The 24,320-nt window shown below is 41.5% G+C and overlaps 1 protein-coding gene across 1 annotated transcript; it reads left to right on the top strand.

Annotated features, from left to right (window-relative positions):
• Positions 1-259: 259 nt before the first annotated feature.
• Ppp2ca (protein phosphatase 2 catalytic subunit alpha) lies at positions 260-24,076 on the top strand. The gene is made up of 7 exons (XM_034504478.2): positions 260-595; positions 14,261-14,470; positions 18,328-18,501; positions 18,959-19,048; positions 19,433-19,594; positions 21,163-21,281; positions 22,582-24,076. The coding sequence occupies exons 1-7, from the start codon at positions 494-496 to the stop codon at positions 22,652-22,654; spliced, it is 930 nt and encodes a 309-aa protein (XP_034360369.1). The 5' UTR covers positions 260-493; the 3' UTR covers positions 22,655-24,076.
• Positions 24,077-24,320: the final 244 nt, after the last annotated feature.

Raw genomic sequence — 24,320 nt, 5'->3', positions numbered from 1 at the left:
TGCGCCAAGTCCGCGCAGGCGCCCTACGGAGCCTGGGGGCGCCAGGATTAACCAGCACTGCGCTTGCTCCGACTCGCTTCTTCCCTTCCCCCGCCGCCCTTCCTAAAGGAGGACCACGCCCCAAAAGCGAAGCCACTTCCTTTGGCAGCCAGCTCCGCTGCGCCTGCGCCCGGGCTCCGCGGTGCGCAGCTCTGGGTCCCGGCCCCACTCCGTCGCCCTCCCCGCGGCTCCCTGACGCCGGCGTGACGTCACCACGCCGGGCGGCCGCCATTACAGAAAGCCGAGTCCCGAGCTAGGGCGAGCGGAGGAGGAGGCACAGCGGCCGGCGGCCGAGCACTGCGGAGCGAGCCAGCGGGCCGGCGCCAGCGCCCAGCAGCCGCCTGGGGCCGCAGGAAGCACCCCGGGGAGCGGCGGCGGCGTGTGCGTGTGGCCCGGGTGCGGGCAGCGGCGCGGGAGCAGCGCGGAGCGGCAGCCGGTTCGGGCGGGCGGCATCATGGACGAGAAGTTGTTCACCAAGGAGCTGGACCAGTGGATCGAGCAGCTCAACGAGTGCAAGCAGCTCTCCGAGTCCCAGGTCAAGAGCCTCTGCGAGAAGGTGAGCTGCTCTAGGCCCCGGGTGCGGCCTCTGCCCGGGCTCTCCTATCAGGAGGCCGCGGGGACGGTGCAACATGGCGGCACGGAGGCCAGACCCCTCGAACCTAGCAGATCGGCGCCCGGCGCTGCCTGCGGCGACTCGCGAGAGACCCGGCGCCCCCCGCCTCTCGCGCGCTGATTGGATGGCGCCGCCACCGCGGCCTAAAATGGCGCCGCGCGCCGGACTCCGGGCTTCGGAGCCTCCCGGCCCGACCCGGCCCCGACGCTGGGAAGCGGGGTGGCCGGGACCCTACATGGCCCGGCCAGGCACTGGCTAAGCTTTGCGCCCAGGAGCGGGTTCCGGACTCTTGGAGAAAAGGCATTGCGCTTGCCCTCGGTGTTGCTTCTCGCAGCGGGCGCTGCCCACAGGGTCCCCCACAGGCGGGCTTGTAGGCCAGACCCCAGCGCCTGTGGAAAGGTCACATCGCTTTCGTGTCGGTTTCCACGCGTCGGCTTCCTCAGAGCCCTGTTTAAAGTGTGTGTTTAACGATTATGAAAGGAATCGCTAACCCAATTTCTCCGAAGGTCACAGAGGTAGTTTGAAGGGAGGAATATAAAGTTTTCCTAGTTGGACAAATGGAGGATTTGGTGAGTCATACTACACGAAGAAGCTTTGGGATTGGAAATCCAGTGTCACTTTAATTTATGATGTATATGCTGACTCAAATTGGGTAGTGTGAAACCCTTCTGTGTGTAACGTACTTGGCGTAGAGCCATTTATTTTAAGAATGAACAACACGAACGGGAAGAGAATCAAATTTTTTATCCTCTCTGGTTGCAAAAGTTTCTTGGATTGTATTTTTGTGGCTACAAGCAGTAGTAGAAATCCCCGTATTAACAGATTTCTCTATTTCATGGTGCTGAGTCCACTCCTCGAAGTGATAACTTTAGTGTCTCAGGTTATCTCATTCCTTTGGTTTTCCCCAAGAATTCGGGGAGCAAGTTGTTCAGCTGTCGGTCATGTTGTACTTTTGAAGTCTTAATTTAATGCAATTTTCTACTAGAAAAATGTTCGTCTCCACTTCGTTTTAGCTTCTCTTTTCAGAGTTAATATAACATTTTATTTTAGTGCAGAATTACGATTATGCTAGTAATTTGTATTAGCAGGAAGAATTTTTGGAGCACAGATGATGCTCATTCCTTTGTGGTTTGGTGTAGAAAGGGGACTCTTGAGTTTGAATATTTTCTGATGACATGATTTTTCAGAAAATGCTGAGAATGATTTTGGTTTAAGTCAAATGTAGGCTTATCCCTTCCCTCCTTCCTTCCTTCCCTCCCAAGTATCTCTGGTACTGGTTACCAGGGTAGCTAGCTTTAAACTTGTGACATTCCTGTGTCTCTGCTTCCCAAGTGCTGGGAGTGTGTGTGTGTGTGTGTGTGTGTGTGTGTGTGTGTGTCGTGCATGCTATACCATGCCCCACTTGAATCCCTAGTGTTTTGATCTTTGTTTCTCTCACATCAAGCAATCTTGGTATTTTTGAGGTTCAGAAATAAGCCTTTTAAAAAATTACTTAATAAATGTTGCCAGGTCTAAGTCTCTAATTGCTGACTCAGAGTGTAGGGCTTTATGTGAACATTGGGTGACTAGTCATTTGTGTGACCACTCATTCATTGGACTGTTAGAACTGGATACCATTACTTTTTGTTTCCCAACTGAGTGATTGTAACTGGTTTTTCAGGTGAACAATTTACTTGGTCCTTGTTTCTGTACCTAAAAATAGTTAACATGCTCCAAGTTTGCATGTTCTTATAAAGGAAACCAGAAGACAATGAAGAATACCTATGCATATTCTCAAGGAACTTTTAATCAGGTTGGAAAAACTAAGATGGCATTGTCAACTTGGCACTTAGAGCAGTGGTTCTCGGCCTTCCTAATACTGTGATCCTTTAATACAGTTCCTCAGGTTGTGCTGACCCCCAACTGTAAAACTATATTGTTGCTACCTCATAACTGTAATTTTGCTGCTGTTTTAAATTGTAAATATTTAGTGTGCAGAATATCTGATATATGGCCCCTGTGAGAGGGTCATTAGGGCCGCCAAAGAGAACTGCTTATCCAGAGTTACCTAGATAGGAAGTCTCAGGAACTGTCTACCTAGAAGATCGGGTTGACCTAGGAGCATGTTTTAGGAGCATGTTCCTTATGTTGAGATGGGAAGACACACTCACTGTAGATGGTACCATTACCTAGATTGGGAGGGAGGGGTACTCAATTATGTAAGGGTGAAGGAAGCTCTGTGGTAAAAGGTCCCCAATGACCTGAGGTTGACCCCTTATAGGACCTACATGGTGGAAAGAACAGACTCTTTCAAGTTGTCCTCTGAGGTATACACACAAGTAAATGTGACAGTGTGAACATCCATTCATTGCTGAGTTTCTCATGAGGTGATGTGAGCACCTCCCTCAAATTCCTGCAGTTGTGACTTCCTTGCTGGGATGAACTAGGACTGTAAACCAAAATAAACGTGTCTTGAAGCCAGGCATAGTGGTGTGCCCCTTTAATTCCAGCATTCAGGGGGATCTCTGATCTACAGATCAAGTTCAAGGATAGATAGCAAGGGCCACACAGAGAAACCCTGTCTCAGGATGGAAAAACAAAACTAGCTCCCCAAAGTTATTTTTGGTGGGGTGTCTTTATTACCAACAAGAAACTAAACTGTGAAATGAGCAGGACATGAACCATCAGGTAGATGTGCTTTGGGAAGACTGTTACAGACAACTACATTCAGAGATGGGGTGAAGGCTCAAGCTTTATCACATCTTCCTGAAACTCAGATGTAAGGCTAGTCAGCTTAGGTCTCTTTTTCTCAATATGTATAGATGTTGAGATTTTAGTGTATGTATGTGTGTATTGTGTATGCATGTGTGTATTATGCAAATGTGTGTGGAGGTGCCCATTGAGGCCAGAGTGGGATCTTCTGAAACCTGGTGGTTTTAATCCACTGAACTTGGGTGCTGAGAGCCCACCTTTAATCTGCTGCAAAAGCAGCGTGGACTCTTAACCACTGAGCCATCTTGGTAGCCTACATTTAATTTTAGAGCCACATAAACAGTAATACTTGAAGCCAGGTATGGTTATGCATCCTTTTCATCCTAGCACTAGGGAAGCAGGGGCCAACCAGAATTACAAGGTGAGACCTTATTTCCTTCCACTCCCCAAAACAGTAAGTAAAAAATAGTTTTTAAATCTGTTTTAAAGTTTCCTTGAAATAGATTGCTTTGGTGAACATTGTTGCCCAACTTCCTTGCTTTTAACTGTATTTAACTTTTGTAACTATGTAAACTTTCCAAACAATACTAAGATGTTTAGACAGTGAATTGGGTGCCTTGGTATACCTTGTACAGGTATACCACTTCCCATTCATAATGTTTTATTGCCAACTCAGTGGTGACGTGAAATGACATTTGCTTTTGGTGAGATTGCCTTTTAAACATTTATTTGTTCATTTATTTTATTTGTGAGACAGCTGTGTTCTGTAACTCGAGCCAACCTCAGACTTACCATCCTCCTTCAGTCTCCTGAATGCTGGAATTAGAGATCTGTGCCACCATTTCCAGCTTTAACAGAAAATTTGAAAATAATCTGAGCTTTTCACCAATTTAGTAGTGCTTGTTAAAGAACTACACCCATTAAAGATAATTCCTGAAGCTCTCATAAGAAGAAATGATAGGATCAGAGGCTTCCCTTATGTAAAGATAGAAGTAAACCCCAAGTGATCACTGTGGTTAAATAGCTTGAGAACTTTGTCTGGTACCTTGTCAACAATAGCAGTGTTGCTTCCAAGCAGAAAATATCCAAATGTATATCATAACAATGGTGAGCATGGTTTTTATGTTGTTGACTCATTAAAAATAAAGATGAGTTTATTTTTAATGGGTAGCTCTAAGTTTCTACCCAAGCTAAGCTTACTGTGTGTACAAGTATGTACCCTGCCGTTTAGGAAGCTTGGTGTTTTTGGGTGAGCATATGTAGTTCCATCTTAGGCACGGTTCCATTCACAGATTGAAAAAAGTAAATACTATCAACTTGTTGAGTATAGTCATAAATGCTTATAATTCCAGCACTCTGGAAGGTGATGCAGTAGGATAGCCAAGAGTCAGAGGCAGATGGACTTCGGTGAACTAGAGGCCAGTCTAATCTATATAGTGAGCTCTAGGTCAGCCAGGACTTGGGAAAGAGGTAGGCAGATCTTTGAGTTTGAGGACAGCCAGGGTTAGAGAGGTCCTGTTTCAAATAAATATAGACATTATGATGTCATTTAGTTTAAACATTTGTTACTTGAGGATGGAAAAAAGAAACTGCTTGTTACTGATTTGATAGGCTGATTTTTTTTTTGTTTGTTTGTTTGCATTTTTGTTTTCTTGAGACAAGGTTTCTCTGTGTAGCCCTGGCTGTCCTGGAACTCACTCTGTAGACCAGGCTGGCCTTAAACTCAGAGGTTTCCAAGTGCTAGGATTAAGAACACGTGTCATCACCACCCATTGTTAATCTAAACTTTCTGACAAAGTTTACATTCTTTTTTTTTTTTTTTTCTTTTTAAGATTTATTTTATGTGTACAGGTGTTTGCCTGTGTGTATGTATATGCACCATGTACGTGCCTGGTCTCTTGGAGGTTGATTGGAATTATGGATGGTTGTGAGCCACTAAGTGGGTAGTTGAAATAAAACCCAGGTCCTTTGCAAGAACGAGTGCTCTAAACTACTGAGCCATCTCTCCGATCCCCAGGATTAAGTTCTTCTATAGAGTAATATATTTATTAATTTAAACGGTTATTTGGCTGTTTCCATAGCAGTAGTTAAAATATTAAGGACAGGTGGGAGCGGCTTGTTAAAATGTTTCCGTATACTTGGGAATAGTCACTTGTTGATTGTAGATACAAAGCAAGGGCTTGCAAAGGTTAAGTGGCTGGTATGGAGGGCTGGAGTTAGGTTGCTTGGGGTAATGACTTCTAATCCCTATGTCCCCATCTTGCTTTCAGAGCCCTATTGAGGTAGTAATGATGAAAAGTGCATGTAGATTGGGCCAGCATGAATTGTGTACTCGGCGATTCTGTAAACTGAAGCATTGTGTTTCTACTGCTGCCAGGCTCCATTCATGTCAGATAGTGTTTTCCCACCTGTCTTGGAAACAGTGACTCTTTCATTTTCATGTGGCTAAATTCATTTGTCCTTCAAGTAAGAGTGGTGTGATGAAAATTATAGGTCATTTATTTGTCACATAGTATAAATCATAAGGAGAGACTAAATTATAAACATTCTATCTAATAAGGTAGGTGATTTTGGGGGGGGGGGTTGCCAGGCATTTATAAAATGTTGTTCTTTTAATCTCTGAAGCCTCCACACACCTGTGAGTTTGATCCATGTGCTCCTAGCATAGAGTGGTATTGCATCTTGGATTAACTGAATGAGAAGTATGTTCATGTGTTGATTCTTAGGTCCTTCCTCTTCTCTGATGAGGCTTCATAATTCTGTCTAACTAAGGTGAATCTTGTGTAGTGGCAAGAATGATGAGCCCTGGAAACCAGACCTGGTAGTGTATAGAGAGAGTCCCAGCTGTTCAGAGGTTGAGGTAGAAGGATTACATGTTCAAAACCAGCCACATAGTTTTGAGACTCAAAAATAAATGAAGAGGAAGCTAGGGCTGTTTAGTTCAGCCATATAGCACCTGCCTGGCTTACACAAAGCCCAGCCACAGAAAGAGGGAGTGACCAGTCCTGTAGGAATGAGTGGGACAGCATTCATCTCTATATTCAGTCCGGTAAGTCAACATTGGTCATGTCAGAGTTAACAGTGAAGTACCCTTTTAGTGTGAAGAAAATAAGCGTGAATTGCGAGTTGAGTCTTAGGGCACTAAGGGACCAGCACTTTGTTGCTACTGTGACTTTCTCTTATTTCTTTTTCTTTTAAAATAATAAAAAATCATCTTTGGAAAAACCTTCTCTTATTCCTTTGCTCTAACTAAGCTGGACTGAAATGTTTTGTTGGTGGTGTCACTGTTTTAAATAGCTTTCTTTATAGGAGTAGGGTAGGTTTAAGAACGGAGAGCTCTGTATCGGCCAGTTATAGGGGTGAGAAATGACTGTTGAACAATCTGGGATTAACTGCTTCATTTCTTCACAGTACAGTGGTCTTATCTATTTATTTTTATTTATTTTTTAATTTATTTATTTTACTTATATGAGTACACTGTCACTATCTTCAGACACACCAGAAGAGGGCATCAGATCCCATTACAGATGGTTGTGAGCCACCATGTGCTTGCTGGGAATTGAACTCAGGACCTCTGAAAGAGCAGTCAACACTCTTAACTGCTGAGCCATCTCTCCAGCCATGTTTAACCTATTTATAAAGTGGTGTATTGGAAGGGTGAACGCAGTAGAGAGAATATGTTTCTGAGTCCTAGTATTTGTGAACTAGATGACCAGCTGGCTGGTTGCTCTTCCATCCCATCTTCTTCCTATTTCAGTCAGTTCTAATATAGATGGCATTTTTAAGTCCATATTTTTATGTTTTCTGATTAATGATTATCTTGCAGATGGTAATTCTTACTCTTGTGTTGGGGCAGAGCAAAAGGCTGCGGGCTTTGGCTCTAGACTGGCCCAGTGGTTTCCCTGGATAAGGGCACTTGGGAAGTTGAGTTCACAAAGGCTCTGCAGAGCTGGTCATGCTTCTTTTCTTTCTGTTGTGTTCAGTTGGCCAGCCCCTTAGGCCTTCACTGCTGAATTTTGTCTTAATGGCATATCTCTACACAAACATTAGTTTCAGCCATGTGGTGATGCTTTCCTTTAATCCCAACACAGCTCTTGGAACCAAGAAAGAAAGAAAATTTGTTTGTGAGGCACTGACCGTGGAAGTTGGTTCTCTACCTCTGCCAAGTGGGGCCCAGAGATTGAATTGTTTGTCGGTCTTGGCAGCAAAAGCCTTTACCTGCTGGACCATCTTTCCCTGACAAGAAACATTAAAACTTAACATTAGCTTTTTTTATAAGATGATTGATGGTTACTGTCTCCTTCCAGAGACTACCCAAGGGCAGAATTTGTGAAATACAGAATGTCTATAATAAAGCATATTATTGATCATCCAATGCACTGCATCGAATTTCCCTCAGTAAAGACCTGCTTGGACCACTTTTGTTTATATTATTTGTTTGTTTTGAATGGGTTTGTTAGCAAACAGGGTCTTACTGTATGCTGCTTTTATCTCATGAGTTCTGGGTTTACAAAATCGGGTATGTTCCCCACACCTTGCCAAAAGTAATTATTGTTTTGAAGGGAAGATACTATAAACAAAAACCTTTAAGAAAGTGCCTCTAATGCTAACATAGTAAACATAGTCGGCTAAGGCTGGGGGGTGGCAGTAGGGGCTAGATCTCTAGAGGTTTGCCCAGCCCGCTCAAGGATATATGAACACTTAGTCTCAAGGGAAAAAAAAGGGTGTGTGTGGAGGAATCATCTAAGACATGTGAGGCCAAGTTGTAGGCCAGCCTAGATTATATAATGAAGTCAAAACCTGCATGCACTGTTAGGGAGGAAGCCCTGTGTCAGAAGTCAAGGGGTAGAGCTGTAGATAAGTGGTAGGATCCTAGGCTAAGAAGGAAAGAAAGCTCTGCTTTCATCGTGATTTATTTAAATAGAACCAAACATGAACATTAAATGATTGAGCTAGTATTGGAAACAAGGGATTTGTTTTGCTTGGGCACACCTTAAGTGTCAAAATTCCTGCTATGTGGTTCAGTGGGTTTTTTGTTTGGTTGGTTGTTTGGTTTCTGAAACAGTTTTTTTTTTTTTTTTGTCTAGTTTAATTTTTGAGACAAAGTTTCTTCCTGTAGTCCTGGCTGTCCTGGACCTCAGATCTACCTCCTCTTCTTCCCAAGTGCTAGGATTAAAGGATTAAGCCTCATTCTCCTGCCTCAATTTCCAAAATACCAGGCATTGGCAATCACATAGCCTTTACACTGTTTGTTTGTTTGTTTGTTTGTTCTTAATGGTTAGAAAACAATGTCTGAACTTAATCAACTGAGCTGCATCGAGATGATCTCATCTAACACCAGAGCCCATGGTCAGGAGGCAACTGAGCATAGCCTTCCCTTGTTGGGGGCTTGGCCTGGTTTTGCTTCTTGGTTTTGGATCTGCTGCTTAGTTGGGCCTTAACATCCATAACAAGTACTGGTGTGTTGTCTTTGTTTTCTTGACTGATTCTGTGGTGAAGGAGAACTTGGTGGTTTACTGTGCATGCTTGCTTCTTTGGGGCCATTCTGAGGGTATTTGGCTACCTATAGAAACTATGTCTTCTTGGACTGCCTAAGATAGGGGAAGGTGAAAAACAGGTGTGGTTGTGGATATCTCAGCACTGCCTTTTGGTTTTCAAAGCCCTGGATTTTGCTTTAGCAAGGGCAGGAACAACTTCTGCCCTTTCTGTGTCATTTTGATGAATAACTGGCGTTGGAGTCATGTACTTCTAAGTCAGGGGGTCTTGTGGGTCTCAACCTCTTTGGGGGTCTCTTACCTGATTTTACATTACGATTCATAACAGCAAAATTACAATTACAAAATAGCAACAAAATAATTTTATGGTTGGGAGTCACCACAACATGAGGAACTGTCTACTGCTCAACTTAAGCATTTTATTTTAAAGATTTATGTATTTTATGTATGTGAGTACACCGTCACTGTCTTCACCAACTAGGGCATCAGATGCTATTACAGATGATTGTGAGCCACCATGTGGTTGCTGGGGATTGAACTCAGGACCTGGAAAAGCAGTCTTAACCACTGAACCATCTTTCCAGTCCTCAACTAAGTATTTAATAACAAAAGAGGGTGACTTTTTTCTATAGTATAAGTTAACTAGAAATGACAAAACTGTGTACCTATCAATGAAATGATGGGTAAGTGGTTGGATTTTTCTTATAATTATTGTCATCTTTACATAAGCCTGCTTTTCTGTCATCTTATTTGATGGTTGGAATGGCCCATATTTAAGAATGTCCAGTCTATAGGTAACTTAAAGCAGGCTGACAATAAGATCTTGTTTAATATAATAGCCTGTTTCTAGTTTTAACCTTAGTTTAAAGAGTTTCTATTAAATCTTTTCTTGGAATTGAGTGTTCCATCCAATCTGTTATTTGACTGAATTTCAGAAGGGTTTGGTACTAACTAAATTACATTATTTTTTTAAACTTTATGGGTATTTATTTATTTATTTTAAGATAGAGGTTTCTCTGTGTAGCCCCAGCTGTTCTGAAACTCTGTCCTCAAATTCAGAAATTTGCCTGCCTCTGCCTTCCAAATGTTAGGATTAAAGGGTTTTTGGTTGGTTGGTTGGTTTTGGTAAGTGTTGCATCAGCAGAAAAATATGAAGGCTGGGTTTTTGTTTTTCCAGAAGGGGTCTCTACTATGTAGCTCTGACTGTCTTGGAACACTTATATAGACCAGAATCACAGAGATCTATCTGCCTCTCCCTCCCCAGTGCTGAGATCAAAGGTCTGCATCCAGAATTGGCCAACACCCAGCCTGGGCAAAATGTTTTGGTGGTAGCAAAAGGCGAGTCAGTGAGGTAGTTCAGTGGTTGAGGTGTCAGTTACTGAACCTGGCTGCCTAAGTTTGATTTCCAGGCCCCACATGATGGGAAGAGAGACTTACTTCCATAAATTGAGTGTTGAATGCATGCATACCATGGCTCACAGGTGTGTCTTCCCCTCTGCTCCCACTACATAAATGTGGTAATAAACACTCCAGTGTTCTAACACTAATCAAATTATTTTAAAAAGCTCTACCACATTAAAAAGTTGTAGTATATCCAACTTTGAAAGCAGATTGATGAAGGCCTACATACAGTCTGTCCATGGTTCCATTAAAGAGGTCTGTAGAGACTGGGGAAGGTAGTGCTTACTCTTAATCTCAGTACTGGGAAAAGGCTGCGCTAGAGGCCGGCTTGGTATACAGAGACTTCGACTTAAAAAAATAAAATACCCGGGTGATGGTGGCACACGCCTTTAATCCCAGCACTTGGGAGGCAGAGGCAGGCGGATTTCTGAGTTCGAGGCCAGCCTGGTCTACAGAGTGAGTTCCAGGACAGCCAGGGCTATACAGAGAAACCCTATCTCAAAAAATAGAAATAAATCAATAAATAGTGTAAAGATTGAAAGGGTCATGAAGGTTCTTCAGGCCAGCCTTCTGACACGTGTCTCTTCGCTGTCCTAGTTGCACAGTAGTCTGCATCTACAGCCTGTACTGTCTTGGCATTAAAATACTTTGGTGTAGTAATTATCTTAGTGTTGATAAATTGAGACAAAATCATAAAGCACATATAAAACCAATTCTTTGTAAGCTTGCTTTTTTGTTGTTTTTGTGTATCTGGGACTGAAGAGATGGCTCAGCAATTAAGAACACTTGCTCTTCAGAGGATCCAATTCAGCTCTCATTGTCTATGTCTGGTGGCTCACAGCCACCTGTGACTTTAATTCCAGCAGATTTGATGCCCTCTTGGCTTCTGTGGATATTCATACATATATGGCATACAACTACATAAAAATACATATAAACAACGATTAGTTATTTTATGTGCATTGGCATTTTGCCTGCTTGTATGTCTGTGTGAGGGTGTCAGGTCCCTTGGAACTGGAGTTACAAACAATTGTAAGCTGCCATGTGGGTTCTGGGGATTGAACCCGGGTACTAGAAGAGCAGCAGATGAGCCATCTCTCCAGCCCACAATAAATTTTTTTTAAGAAAGCCTTATATTATTATAAGCATGTAAGTGTGTATATCCCACACCCGTCAGAGGGCAAGATTACTTCCTTTCACCATATGGGGGCCAGTTATGAAACTCAGATGGTCAGGTTTGGTAGCAAAAGCACCTTTGCTCCTGAGTCAGCTCTCCAGCCCCTGTTAAAACATTTTTAATAGGTGACTTGATTACATCTAACATATACCACTGCTTTTTTCCTATGTTAAGTCATTACAGTTTTCTGAAGTTTGTTCAGAAGGGCAAGAAAGGAAAGACCTGACTGGTTTTGTTTTGGTTTGGTTTGGTTTTGGTTTGTTTTACATATATATATATATATATCCACTGTAGCTGTCTTCAGAGACACCAGAAGAGGGTATCAGATCCCATTATAGATGGTTGTGAACCACCATAAAGTTGCTAAGAATTAACTCAGGACTTCTGGAAGAGCAGTCAGTGCTCTTAACCGCTGAGCCATCATTCCAGCCCCCTGACTGGCTTTCTTAAATTTACTTAGTGTTAAATTTTTAAAATTTGCTGCGTTTGATCAAATTCAGATTATTGGAGTTAGTGGTGAGCACTTTTACCCTCTGAGCCATCTTGCTGGCCTTAACTTCCCCTGATTTAGAAGTTAAAGTTTTTTACTTAATGCTCATTATTTTCATTTTCACTGTGATAGTGCCAATGTTAAATATGCAGTTTATTGGACATAAGTTCATGTGTCGTCTCTGCTCCCAGGAATAGAGCTCTACAGGGCTGTACAGGAGCAAACCCTAGGAGACATCTTCTTTGGCTGTAGTTTGAGGGTCTCTGCATTCACCAAGAATTCAGCGTCTACATTAAGAGCCGGGAGAGGCATTGTTTGTTAGAAAAGTAGGCTGCCAAAGAAGGTAGTTTTAAAATGCAAAGGAAACTAGCTGTAAGCAACATGTGTGAAAGGTCTAAAGTTTGAAAAACACAAAATGCCACTGGTGGTTATTTCACCTGAGAAATGGGACTATGGTCTGTGGGGATATTTAGTGTTGTGTGTGTCTTTAAAAAACAAACAGATACATCCTTTCCGGCTAAGAAATATTTCTTATAAACTGAAAATAATCTTCTAATCTTGGAGCATGTCTAGAAATAGGCTCCCCCAAAGTCTTTGGAGAGTTACAAATAGTGATTCTTCAACATGGTTGTACTTAGGACAGCATGTGTAGATGTGAGGAAGGACTTTAGTGTTGCTGACAGACTCCATTTTCAAAGATTCCAGCTTTAGGGAATAAAGCATAAAGACTGGCATTTCAAATGTGTGACTAAGGTTGCCTTCATCTTAAATTGTAGTAATATTAAATTGTTACCAGTAGGCATCTTTGTTCTCTATGCCGGGGCAGGTGTTTCTTTTGCAAGAGGATCTCCATATGTAATTGTCCAGGCTGGCCCTGAATGCTGGGATTGCAGGCTAGCTGAATTTCAGTGTGGGCAATTAATTGTGTATCTAATTAAAATGGTCTACCTTTCCTTCCTCATACTTAGTCTTTGTTCATTCAGTCTGTTCTCTGTTCCTCCTTACTTAATTATAGCCTTTCTCTTCTTCTTTGCCATGGGAATGACCTGTTTTCACACACCAGTTTCCAGTGTCTAGCACAGGGTAGAGTCACTCAGATGATATAGCAAATAATGTCTTCCAGTATACATTTTTAGCATATATAGTTGTCTGTTGACTGAATGATAGTTTCTAAATGCAGCCTAGAATGCATGTATACTACATTCTAAGATTAGACCTTTATATTTCTTTATAAAGGAATAGAATGAAATGGGGGGAGGGGAGTTAAATGCCTTAACCTCAAAAAAAATCAAGACCAAGAAACCTCAAAACCTGAGGAGGTAGCGTTAGGTGCTCTCTTTTTTCCACCCTCTTTTAAATTAATATACTTACCCGTGTGTGTTCTCTGTGCTATTTCTGTGCGGTGCCCTTAGAGGCCAGAATAGGATCACCTGGAAGTACAAGTAGGTGCTGAGAATTGACCCTGAAGGAGCAGCCAATGCTCTTAATCATTGAGTCATCTCTACAGTCCAATCTTGTTCATTTCCACTGATCTTGTGTGGATGTTACTGATGTCTTCAGTATTCTAGTAAGATGGAAATTTGATAGCCTTTACAAATTGATGCTAACCATTGAATGTCATCCTGGTACATATTCTCTAGACATCCACCATAGGTAGCTAATGGATAGAATGTAACTATATATTATCTTATGAATATAGCCATTGGGCTAGTGAGGTGACTGAGTAAGTCCCTTGCCAGCAAACGTGAGAACCTGAATTTGGTTACCCGAACCCACATATATAGAATGTACACACATGCACGTAAAATACACAAGAGTAATTTTTAAAATTAAAAATGTTACGGCTGGAGAGATAGCTCAACAGTTAAGAGCGCTCACTAACTGTTCTTCCAGAGGTCCTGAGTTCAATTCCCAGCAAGCACATGGTGGCTCACAACCATCTCTAATAGGATCCGATGCCCTCCTCTGGTGTGTGTACTCATAGATAAAATAAATAGACGTATGTATGTATGTATGTATGTATGTATGTATGTATGTATAAATGTATAAAATGTTAGTATCTGTCTTGTTAAAATGTTAATATAGGCTGGGCGGTGGTGGCGCACGCCTTTAATCCCAGCACTTGGGAGGCAGAGGCAGGCGGATTTCTGAGTTCGAGGCCAGCCTGGTCTACTGAGTGAGTTCCAGGACAGCCAAAGGCTATACAGAGAAACCCTGTCTCGAAAAACCAAAAAAAAAAATGTTAATATAGGCCTATGGTTTCATATTTTACAGATTCTGTTTCTTGAACAAAAGCATCTTTGTTAGTGTGTTTTAATGCTGAATGTATTGCTTTATTTTTTCTTTATCTGTAGGCCAAAGAAATCCTGACAAAAGAATCTAACGTGCAAGAAGTTCGATGTCCAGTCACTGTGTGCGGAGATGTGCACGGGCAATTTCATGATCTCATGGAACTCTTTAGAATTGGTGGTAAATCACCAGATACAAATTATTTGTTTATGGGAGACTATGTGGACAGAGGATATTACTCCGTTGAAACAGTTACACTGCTTGTAGCTCTTAAGGTAATTTTACTTTTTTTGTTTGGGCCTTTTGAACTGGGTGAGAGCTGTCTGAAATGTTCTTTTCCATGTGTTACATTCATCTGAATGTTAAATTTTAGAACAGACTTCCACCTTTAAGAATGCAAAATAATTGCTGGGCAGTGGTGGCTCACGCCTTTAATCTCAGCACTTGGGAGGTAGAGGCTCCACAGAGAAACCCTGTCTCGAAAAACAAAAAAAACAAAACAAAAAAAAGAATGCAAAATAATGTGTCTGCAGTTGGAGCTAGAAGATGGCTCAGAACACAGTGCAATGAGATACCTTGGAGTTTGTTTGTTTTTTTTTTTTTTTTGTTTTTTTTTGTTTTGTTTTGTTTTGTTTTTTTGCTTTATTATTTTGTTTTGATTCTTTTTTGTTTGTTTGTTTTTTTGAGACAAAGTCTCAATGCATAGTTCTGGCTGTCGGAAACTATCATTTGACAGTCCTATGAGAATTTTACTGAGGAAAGAATCAGATTTTAATGAAAAAAATATGTTGTTTTTAATATTAGAAAGGGAGTTTTATCTAAATGTCCAAGAGTGAGCAGATACCTAAATAATTTATTCTCATGGAGTAATTTGCAGGCATTACATATCACCTAATAAGGATTAAAATGAGAACTGAAGTATGCAGTCCCAATGCTGGTAAGGCCAAGAGAAAGGCTTGAGAGTTGAGGTCAGCCTGGCTTATTCAATAAAAACCTTTTCTTTAAGCAAGTTTTAGAATTCTGTGGTGTCGTTTGTAGCTCTGAAATACAGAGGGTATAAGAGTCCACAGTGACACACCATGATATTGATTTTTAAGGCATGTGCCTTAAATGTTGCTTGGCTTTACCTCAGGCGGGAATCAACATTCTCCTGTTGTTGTTGTTGTTTTTGTTGTTGTTGTTTTTGTTGTTTTGCTTTGTTTTTTGAGACAGGGTTTTTCTGTGTAGTCCTGGCTGTCCTGGAACTCACTCTGTAGACCAGGCTGGCCTCAAACTCAGAAATCCGCCTGCCTCTGCCTCCCAAGTGCTGGGATTAAAGGCGTGCGCCACTACTGCCCGGCAACATTCTCATTTTTATCACAGAATATTCTGAGCAAAAAACTTGCTTGCTGTCGGTGATTTTCTAATATTAGAGAAGCAGTTTCAGCCAGTGCTGTCTTTGATTAGCACCTACATTGTTTAGAATTGTTATCAAGTGGAGTTTAGAGTAGGTGGTGGGCAGTTTGTGCAGTGACTCCAGATACCCTAAAGAAGCTGTAGCTCAGCATCATGAGGAAGGAGTGGGCTGCTTTTAAGAGGTCATAATACTACTGGCTACTTCAAAGACAGAAGCTAGCTAAACTCTTAGTTCAATCTCTTAGTTCAACCCTGTACACCAGAGTATGACTGTACATCTATAATTCCAGCCCCAAAGAGGCAGAGACAGAGGAATTCCTGACACTCACTGTTGAGCTAGCTTAGTCTGATGAGCTCCAGACCAATGTGACACTGTCTCTTAAGGAGATAGGTGGCCATTTCTGAGGATGACGCCCAAGTTTGTCCTCTGGCCTCCAGGAGTGCATGAACATAGGGAAGAAGATGGGAGACCACATGGAGAAAATAGCTGTCTATAAATGAAGAAGACCCCAGATCTCCTGACACCATGGAGGACACCCCTATAGTGTATGGGCCCACTCAAGACTAATGGCTGCCTTAGCAAATGAACAGTGTGGGCTAGGTTAGCCCTTTCTCAAGTGGTGTCTAAACAAATGTATCAAAACAGATCCTTGTATCTATGCTCTTGGTTAGGCTCAGACTTCTTAGCTGTATTGACCCAGGGTCTGGGGATGCAGCCACTCTATAGAGTGTTTGGTTAGCATGCAAGAAGCCCTGGATTTGACTCTCGACGCAGTGTAAGTGTGGGATAGATCATACATGCTTGTAATTCTAACATTCAGGAGATGGAGGCAGGAGGAACTAGCATTGGATATATAAAACCCTGCCTCAAAAATTCATAAAAACCAAGAAAATTTAATTTATTAAAATTAAGATTTTCTTTTTATTTTTTAAAAGATGCAGCAAAGTTTATAAAAACACTTGTTTAAATTGTTGCCTCTAAACCTGATGATCTGAATTTGAACACTGGAACCCACATGGGTGAAATGAGAGGACACATACGTGCAATCACAATAAATGAAATGTAATTTTAAAGTCAGGCTTGGTGACAGGCACCTTTGCTGTCAATCAGCTCATAAGATAGGTCTTGTTTTTATTGTGCTATGTGATGGTTCTGGGGGAGTGTTGTTTGTTTGTTTGTTTTCATTGTACAGAGTCTTTAGCCAGGGCTACCTTCAAGTTGGTTGTAGTCTTTTAGTGTTGGGATTTCAAGCATGTGGAGCCATGTGAAGACAGGTTTCTTGAGACAGGATGAGGCTGTAAGAAGCCTCAAACACGGATCCTTCTGCCTCTACCAAATACTAGGATTATAGGCATGGACCACTATGCCTAACCTTAGGTAGATAATCTAATTTTAAATGGGCCAAGTACTGAAGGGTTACTTCATAAAAGAAGGTACATAGTTAACATCATTAGTCATTAGAAAAATCTTACATTGCCGGGCGGTGGTGGCACACGCCTTTAATCCCAGCACTTGGGAGGCAGAGGCAGGTGGATTTCTGAGTTCAAGGCTAGCCTGGTCTACAGAGTGAGTTCCAGGACAGCCAGGGCTTCACAGAGAAACCCTGTCTCAAAAAAAAAAAAAACCAAAAAAAGAAAAAAAAAGAAAAATCTTATTAAAGTCATTAAGACAGTGACTACAGTCAATACCAAGTGTCCTGTCAAGAATGTAAAATGAGTCAGAAATAAAGTTGCATATAAACCAATCATATAGCCCAATAGCTACACTCTAGGAATATGTTCAAGAGAAATGAAAGCACGTGAGCAGATGAGCTGGGTAACTAAGAGACAGGAAAACTGGAGCAGATACAGGAACCATGGGATGTGGCTACCCTGAATGCTAGTGTACAGCTGTGAAAGGAGCACACCTTCATCTCTGCTTTAGCATGGTGACCTCAGGATAGTGTTCCAAGGAATATGTAGCACAAGAAACTATGTTTTGTAATTTTTCACTTATATTAAACTTCTAGAAAAGTCATTCTCATGACAAAAGTAAATCAGTGGTTGTCGGAGCTGAGAGAGTTGGGGGGCATTGCAGATGGGGGGGAATCTTTGCAAGTAATGCTGCAAGTAATGCAAGACTCTAAAACTGGGTTGTGATGATTGTTGCATAACGAAATTTAGTAGCCGGGCGGTGGTGGCACACGCCTTTAATCCCAGCACTTGGGAGGCAGAGGCAGGTAGATTTCTGAGTTAGAGGCCAGCCTGGTCTACAGAGTGAGTTCCAGGACAGCCAAGGCTATACAGAGAAACCCTGTCACGAAAAACCAAAAGAAAAATAAAAAAAGAAATTTAGTAAAGGTCAGAAAAAAGTATGATTTGCATTTCACACAAGATGGTGCAGAGAGTTTGGTTTTAATTGAGATGATATTGGTAAGCATTTTATAAACCTTTAAAAATGTTTATAATCATCAGGCTGTGGTAGCACATGCCTTTAATTTTAGCTCAACAGGCAGAGGCAGGTGGATCTCCTTAAAGTTCAAGGACAGCTAGGACTACACAGAGAAGCCCACTCTTGACAAACAACAACAATTAAAAAAGTTTTTAATCTAATTTCAGTTCATTGAAGTTTAGAGATGTCTGCTTCTTAATTCCTTCCTCTCCTCTCAATTGGAACTCTGGATTTCCCTATAGAAAGTTTTATGAAATGTCTATTGCTTTTTTGTTGTTGCTAGCATCTGTTGTTCATTTTCTTTAGGTTCGTTACCGAGAGCGTATCACCATACTCCGAGGGAATCACGAGAGCAGACAGATCACACAAGTTTATGGTTTCTATGATGAGTGTTTAAGGAAATACGGAAATGCAAACGTTTGGAAATACTTCACAGACCTTTTTGACTATCTTCCTCTCACTGCCTTGGTGGATGGGCAGGTGTGTGTACTATAAAACTCACTGCTTGGTTTCCTTTTCCCAATAATCAGCTTTCTTAGTGTTTAGCAGGCACTGATTTTCCATCTTTACAGCTTGCATACCTTTGGGGATACTTTTTAGTAAATACTAAAAAGTTGTTTTATGTGTGCTGAACTGTCAGGATAGGATTGTGGGAATGGAACGTGTTTGTAGAGGGGTCTGGGAGATGTAAGGGACTGTGGGTGAGCTAGAGAAACACTATTGAAGGAACCTCAATGATGGTGGTTGGTCAGGAACAAGACTAGATACTCAGTAGTTGGTGTTAGGTCAAAACAATAGCCAGTTCTTCAGAATCCATCCTCATTGAAACAGAGCCTAGAACTGATGTAGCCAAATGATGCAGGTTTCTGCCTAACGTGTAGTCCAAAGATTTTAGTTTCTCTTAGGTATAGTTACCATTTGTAATCAATCTTTTTAGATCTTCTGTCTACATGGTGGTCTCTCACCATCCATAGACACACTGGATCACATCCGAGCACTTGATCGCCTACAAGAAGTTCCTCATGAGGTATGACTTTGATGAATTTTCAGAAACTCTTTAGGAAGAACAAATATTGGTTAGCTATAGCATCATTTATCATATGCTCATTCAGGTTTTCAAAATGAAATGACATGAGCCCCTACCATTGCTCATTACAAGTTTAGAAGCATTCCTTGTCTTCACCACTAGCCCATCTGTCTAATGACACTCCGATACACAGGCAGACAGGACAAGTGACTGAGCACACTGTGCCTTGTGGGAATTGCTTCTCATTTCAGAGATAACTCTGAAATTCAGGCTATGTTCAGTACACATACTCAGAATATGATTTTTGTAGAATATTGCTTCTGGTGAATTATTAAATGAATTCTACATTTGGAAGTCAGTTTATAACTTGTATCTGCTTTTTAGGGTCCAATGTGTGACTTGCTGTGGTCAGATCCAGATGACCGTGGTGGCTGGGGGATATCTCCTCGGGGAGCTGGTTATACCTTTGGCCAAGATATTTCTGAGACATTTAATCATGCCAATGGCCTCACGTTGGTGTCCAGAGCTCACCAGCTGGTGATGGAGGTATGTTCTTTTCTTGAAACCTGTCAAACTAATTAACTGTAGTCACTGAAGGAAAAGAGTTTGACACTGATGTCATCATTAGTAAGATGTCCTTTATTCCCGTAGAGTCTGCCATGGGAGCTAAACCCTCTTCAGTACATGGACAGTCAAACGAAAGTCAGGTCCATGGCTGATAGTGGACAATCCACTTAATGACTCACAGGGACTTGGAATTTAATGATGAAAGGGTAAAGATGTAGAACGATGAAGAAGGGTATAATATTGCAGAGGTTTATTTCATATTTATCTAGTATGTCTCTTTTCTAGTAGGAAAAGAAAGAAACATCGAAATGTTGATATCCTTTAGATAACTGACTTGTAGGTGATTTGAAAGCAGACTTTTCTCTTACGGTGAAACATTGGCTTTGAGAGTGAGGACATGGAACATTAAAACTATGGCAGTGGGCAGTCTCTTCTACCACAGTTTGTTGCCAGTACTGATGGTCAGCCAAGCACAGTGACACATGCCTTGTTAGTTCATTAGCTGGCTTGCTGGTTAGTTGGTTGGTTATTTAGGTGGCAGCTGAACTGCCTTGTAATCCAGACTAGCCTAGACTGTACAGTGAGACCCTATCTCCAAAGAAAAGTTCATTTTTAAAATCAAGTTTAAGGTCTGTCTTAGGGCTTCACTACTGTGAACAGACACCATGACTAAGGCAACTCTTACAAGGACAACATTTAATTGAGGCTGGGTTACAGATTCAGAGGTTCATTCCATTATCATCAAGGTGGGAACATTGTCCCCCAACATCCAGGCAGGCATGGTGCAGGAGGATCTGAGAGTTCTACACCTTCATCTGAAGGCTGCTAGCAGAATACTGGCTTCCAGGAAGCTAGGGTGAGGTCTTATAGCCCACACCCACAGTGACACACCCACTCCAACGGGGCCACATCTTCTAATGGTGCCACTCCCTGGGCCAAAGATATACAGACCATCATGTCATGCCAGTGAAAGACACAGTTACAGATACATTTGGTGATGGATATATTTAAGTTGATTTGGTTGCTTGATTGGTTTTTGCAGGATATGGTCTCCATGAAGATTAGGCTAGCCTCAAACCCAGAGATGCATCTGCCTCTGCTTTCTGGGGTTAAAGGTGTGTGCCACCATGCCTGGCTTGTTTTTAAATGCTTAAAACAAAACAAAAACAGGGCTGGAAAGATGGCTCAGCAGTTAAGAGCACTGACTGCTCTTCAAGAGGTCCTGAGTTCAGTTCCCAGCAACTACATAGTGGCTCACAATCATCTGTAATGGGATCTGAGGCCCTCTTCTGGTGTGTCTGAAGACGGCAACAGTGTACTTACATAAAACAAATAGCTCTTTTTAAAAAACATTTTTTTTCTTTTTGTTTTAGCAATGCATTGTTCATGTACATTTTATTTTATAGGTTGTGTGAAATACAGAAAATTAAGAACTTTGGAGTTCTTCTGTCTTAATGTATTTTTCTGTTTTAATGTGGTCATATTTACCTATGTAGGTAGGTAAGTAAGTTGTTTTGATTTTTTTTCCCCTGCCTCTTTTTTTGTAGGGATATAACTGGTGCCATGACCGGAATGTAGTAACAATTTTCAGTGCTCCAAACTATTGCTATCGTTGTGGTAACCAAGCTGCAATCATGGAACTTGATGACACTCTTAAGTATTCTTTGTAAGTATCTCCTCTGAGCTAGCTTCGTGTTGTCCAGCTCTGCTTAAACCAGAGCACGGGGTGACTTCTGACTCAATTTTTGTGGGAATGGACCTACACATAACAGAAACTGGCTTCTCTTATGTGGAGCCTGGTCTTCAATTTCTTGGGTGTATGTATGGGTGGGTGTTTGAAACAGAGTCTCACCATATAGCTCTGGTTGTCCTAGAATTCATTGTGTAGACCAGGCTGGCCTTGAACCCACAGAGATCCACCTACCTCCCAAGTGCTGGAACTAAAGACCTATGCCACTATGCTCGTAAATCTTCCAACTTTTAAATGCATATTTTTACTGCAGAGCTAGTAAAGTATATTTTGATAAGAAGTCAGGTTAATGAGCCAGACATTTAAGTGATCTTAATACAGAAGGGACCCTCGTGTGTGAAAAGGTAGCCTCGCAGACTGAAGTGCAAAGCTGTAATCTTAGCACTTGGGAGACTGAGGCAAGGGCAAGAGGATTGAAAGTTAAGGATATCCTTGACTATTTTTCTTTTGATGTGATAAAATCTAGTGTCTGAAAACAACGTAGGAATAGGGGAGCAGTTGTTCAACCTATAGTTGTAATTTATAGTCCACCATTGAGGGAAAGTTGAGGCAGAAACTAAAAGCAGCTTCTCAGATAATACCCACAGTCTAGATGTAATGTTACATTCCACCAGAGGCAGGAGTTTGAGGCCAGCCTGGTCTATATAGAGAGTCCCAGGGGCTGTATCAAGAAACCATAACTCAAACAAAACAAAAAAGCAGAGATAAGGTTTTTTGTTTTGTTTTGTTTTTGTTTGTTTGTTTGTTTGTTTTTTGGTTTTTCGAGACAGGGTTTCTCTGTGTCTTGGCTGTCCTGAAGCTCACTCTGTAGACCAGGCTGGCCTCGAACTCAGAAATCCGCCTGTCTTTGCCTCCCAAGTGCTAGCTTTCTTCATTCTTAAACAGGTCAGGGCTCCCTGCCTAGGGAACGGTAACAGCCACAGTGGGCTTGGTGTTCCTACGTCAATTAAGACAGTCTTCCACAGACATGCTCACGGGTCAACCTGATTTAGATAAGTCTAGTCCTCAGTTAGAGTTGTTCCCAGGTGATGATTCTCTTGTGTCAGGTTAACAGTTAAAACTAACCATGTATTTGTAGCCCAAGCTGGTCTAGAACTGTGATCTTCTTGCCTCGGTTTCCCAAGTGCTAATGTTAGAGCTATGCCTAGCTCTATTGAAGTTGGATTCTATTCTTTTAAAATACACTGAAAACAGTGAATCTTAATTTGTTTTTCAGCTTGCAGTTTGATCCAGCACCTCGTAGAGGCGAGCCACATGTCACTCGTCGTACCCCAGACTACTTCCTGTAATGAAATTTAAACTTGTACAGTATTGCCATGAACCGTATGGTGACCTAATGGAAATGGGAAGAGCAACAGTAACTCCAAAGTGTCAGAAAATAGTTAACATTCAAAACACTTGTTTCACACGGACCAAAAGATGTGCCATATAAAAATACAAGCCTCTTGTCATCAACAGCCGTGACCACTTTAGAATGAACCAGTTCATTGCATGCTGACGCGACATTGTTGGTCAAGAATCCAGTTTCTGGCATAGCGCTATTTGTAGTTACTTTTGCTTTCTTGAGAGACTGCAGATATAGGATGTAAACATTAACACCTGTGAGTCCAGTTGACTTCCACTTAGCTGTAGCTTACTCAGCATGACTGTAGATGAGGATAGCAAACAATCATTGGAGCTTAATGAACATTTTTAAATAAGTACCAAGGCCTCCCCTCTTGTTGTGTTTCTTTCAGGGATACCATTAATTTAATTGTATGATTTGTCTGCACTCAGTTTCTCCCCTTCTCAAATCTCAGCCCCGCGTTGTTCTTTGTTACTGTCAGAAACCCTGGTGAGTTGTTTTGAACAGAACTGTTTCCCTCCTGTAAGATGATGTTACTGCACAAGTCACCGCAGTGTTTTCATAATAAACTGGAGAACTGAGAAAGTCAGCTTTGGATTGTATCAGTGGGCACGACTGGTGCTGTTTATTAACAAGATAAATCTATTGATCAATTTCAGAATTTGTAGAATCCCAGGTAAAGAAAAATAAAGATCAAGGCCACTGTGTAACCCCTCTGGCAACTCCTTGGTGTTCTTCAGAAGAACTTGGGGACTTGTTTGTCTGACATACTGCAGTTTGTCTTGTTGCTGGCCTGCGCTGTGAAAGGAGCTCTGTGCTGCTGCTTCAGTAGGACTTGATTGTTAAACCATAGAACTTGAGAGTTATGTTTTTAGGATTTTACTTAAAATGGCATGTTTTCAGGTAGAACTTAACAAACTAAATGATGTGTCTAATTAGTGTAGTTTCTGGTTACAAATACATTGCTATGTATTTCATGGACTCTTTAAAATGATTGACAGAACGGTAAGTTCTTAACCAACATTTGTATATTTCTTGTCAAGTCATGTGATCTTAGAGTTAGTTAAACTTGTCTCAGATGAGCTGTTAGAACCTTAGCTTGTGTTCTTTAACTGGCAAATCAGTGAAGCCGAGTAAAAACAAAGCTGGTTTGGGATTATGCTTTGTCCCAGATTTGAGAGTGGTGCCTGAGTGCCAGTGCTCATCAAGCAATGGCTTTTCCCCTCTATTCTTTGACTTGGCTTAAAACCGAAGACGGTTCTTCTGTGGGGACTAAATATTTGCTATTTTAAGCTACCTGGGCAAACATCAGGATGCTTGATCATTACTGTGTGAGTGTAGTAAATAAATGTTTCCTTGCTTTGTACTGTGTTGAATTTGGAACTAACAGTGAAGTTATAATATTGCCCTGTATAAAAAAGCCAGTTTATGAGTTAATTTTCTACAAACCCTTAGTTCTTCTAGGGGTCTTCTTTTTAGCCTTTTCTGAGTTAGAAGAAACACATTCTCCAGCCTGTTATTTTTGCTACTTTGTCTTCCTGGCCAAACAAGTAACATCTATGTACAGCCCCCCCCCCCCTTTTTTTTTTTTTTTTTTTAAATTTAGGGTG

The sequence above is a fragment of the Arvicanthis niloticus genome, chromosome 6 (assembly GCF_011762505.2).
Source record: "Arvicanthis niloticus isolate mArvNil1 chromosome 6, mArvNil1.pat.X, whole genome shotgun sequence".
NCBI lineage: Eukaryota > Metazoa > Chordata > Mammalia > Rodentia > Muridae > Arvicanthis > Arvicanthis niloticus.
Note: the sequence above shows the minus strand (reverse complement) of the source record. Positions and strands in the feature narration are given on the sequence as shown.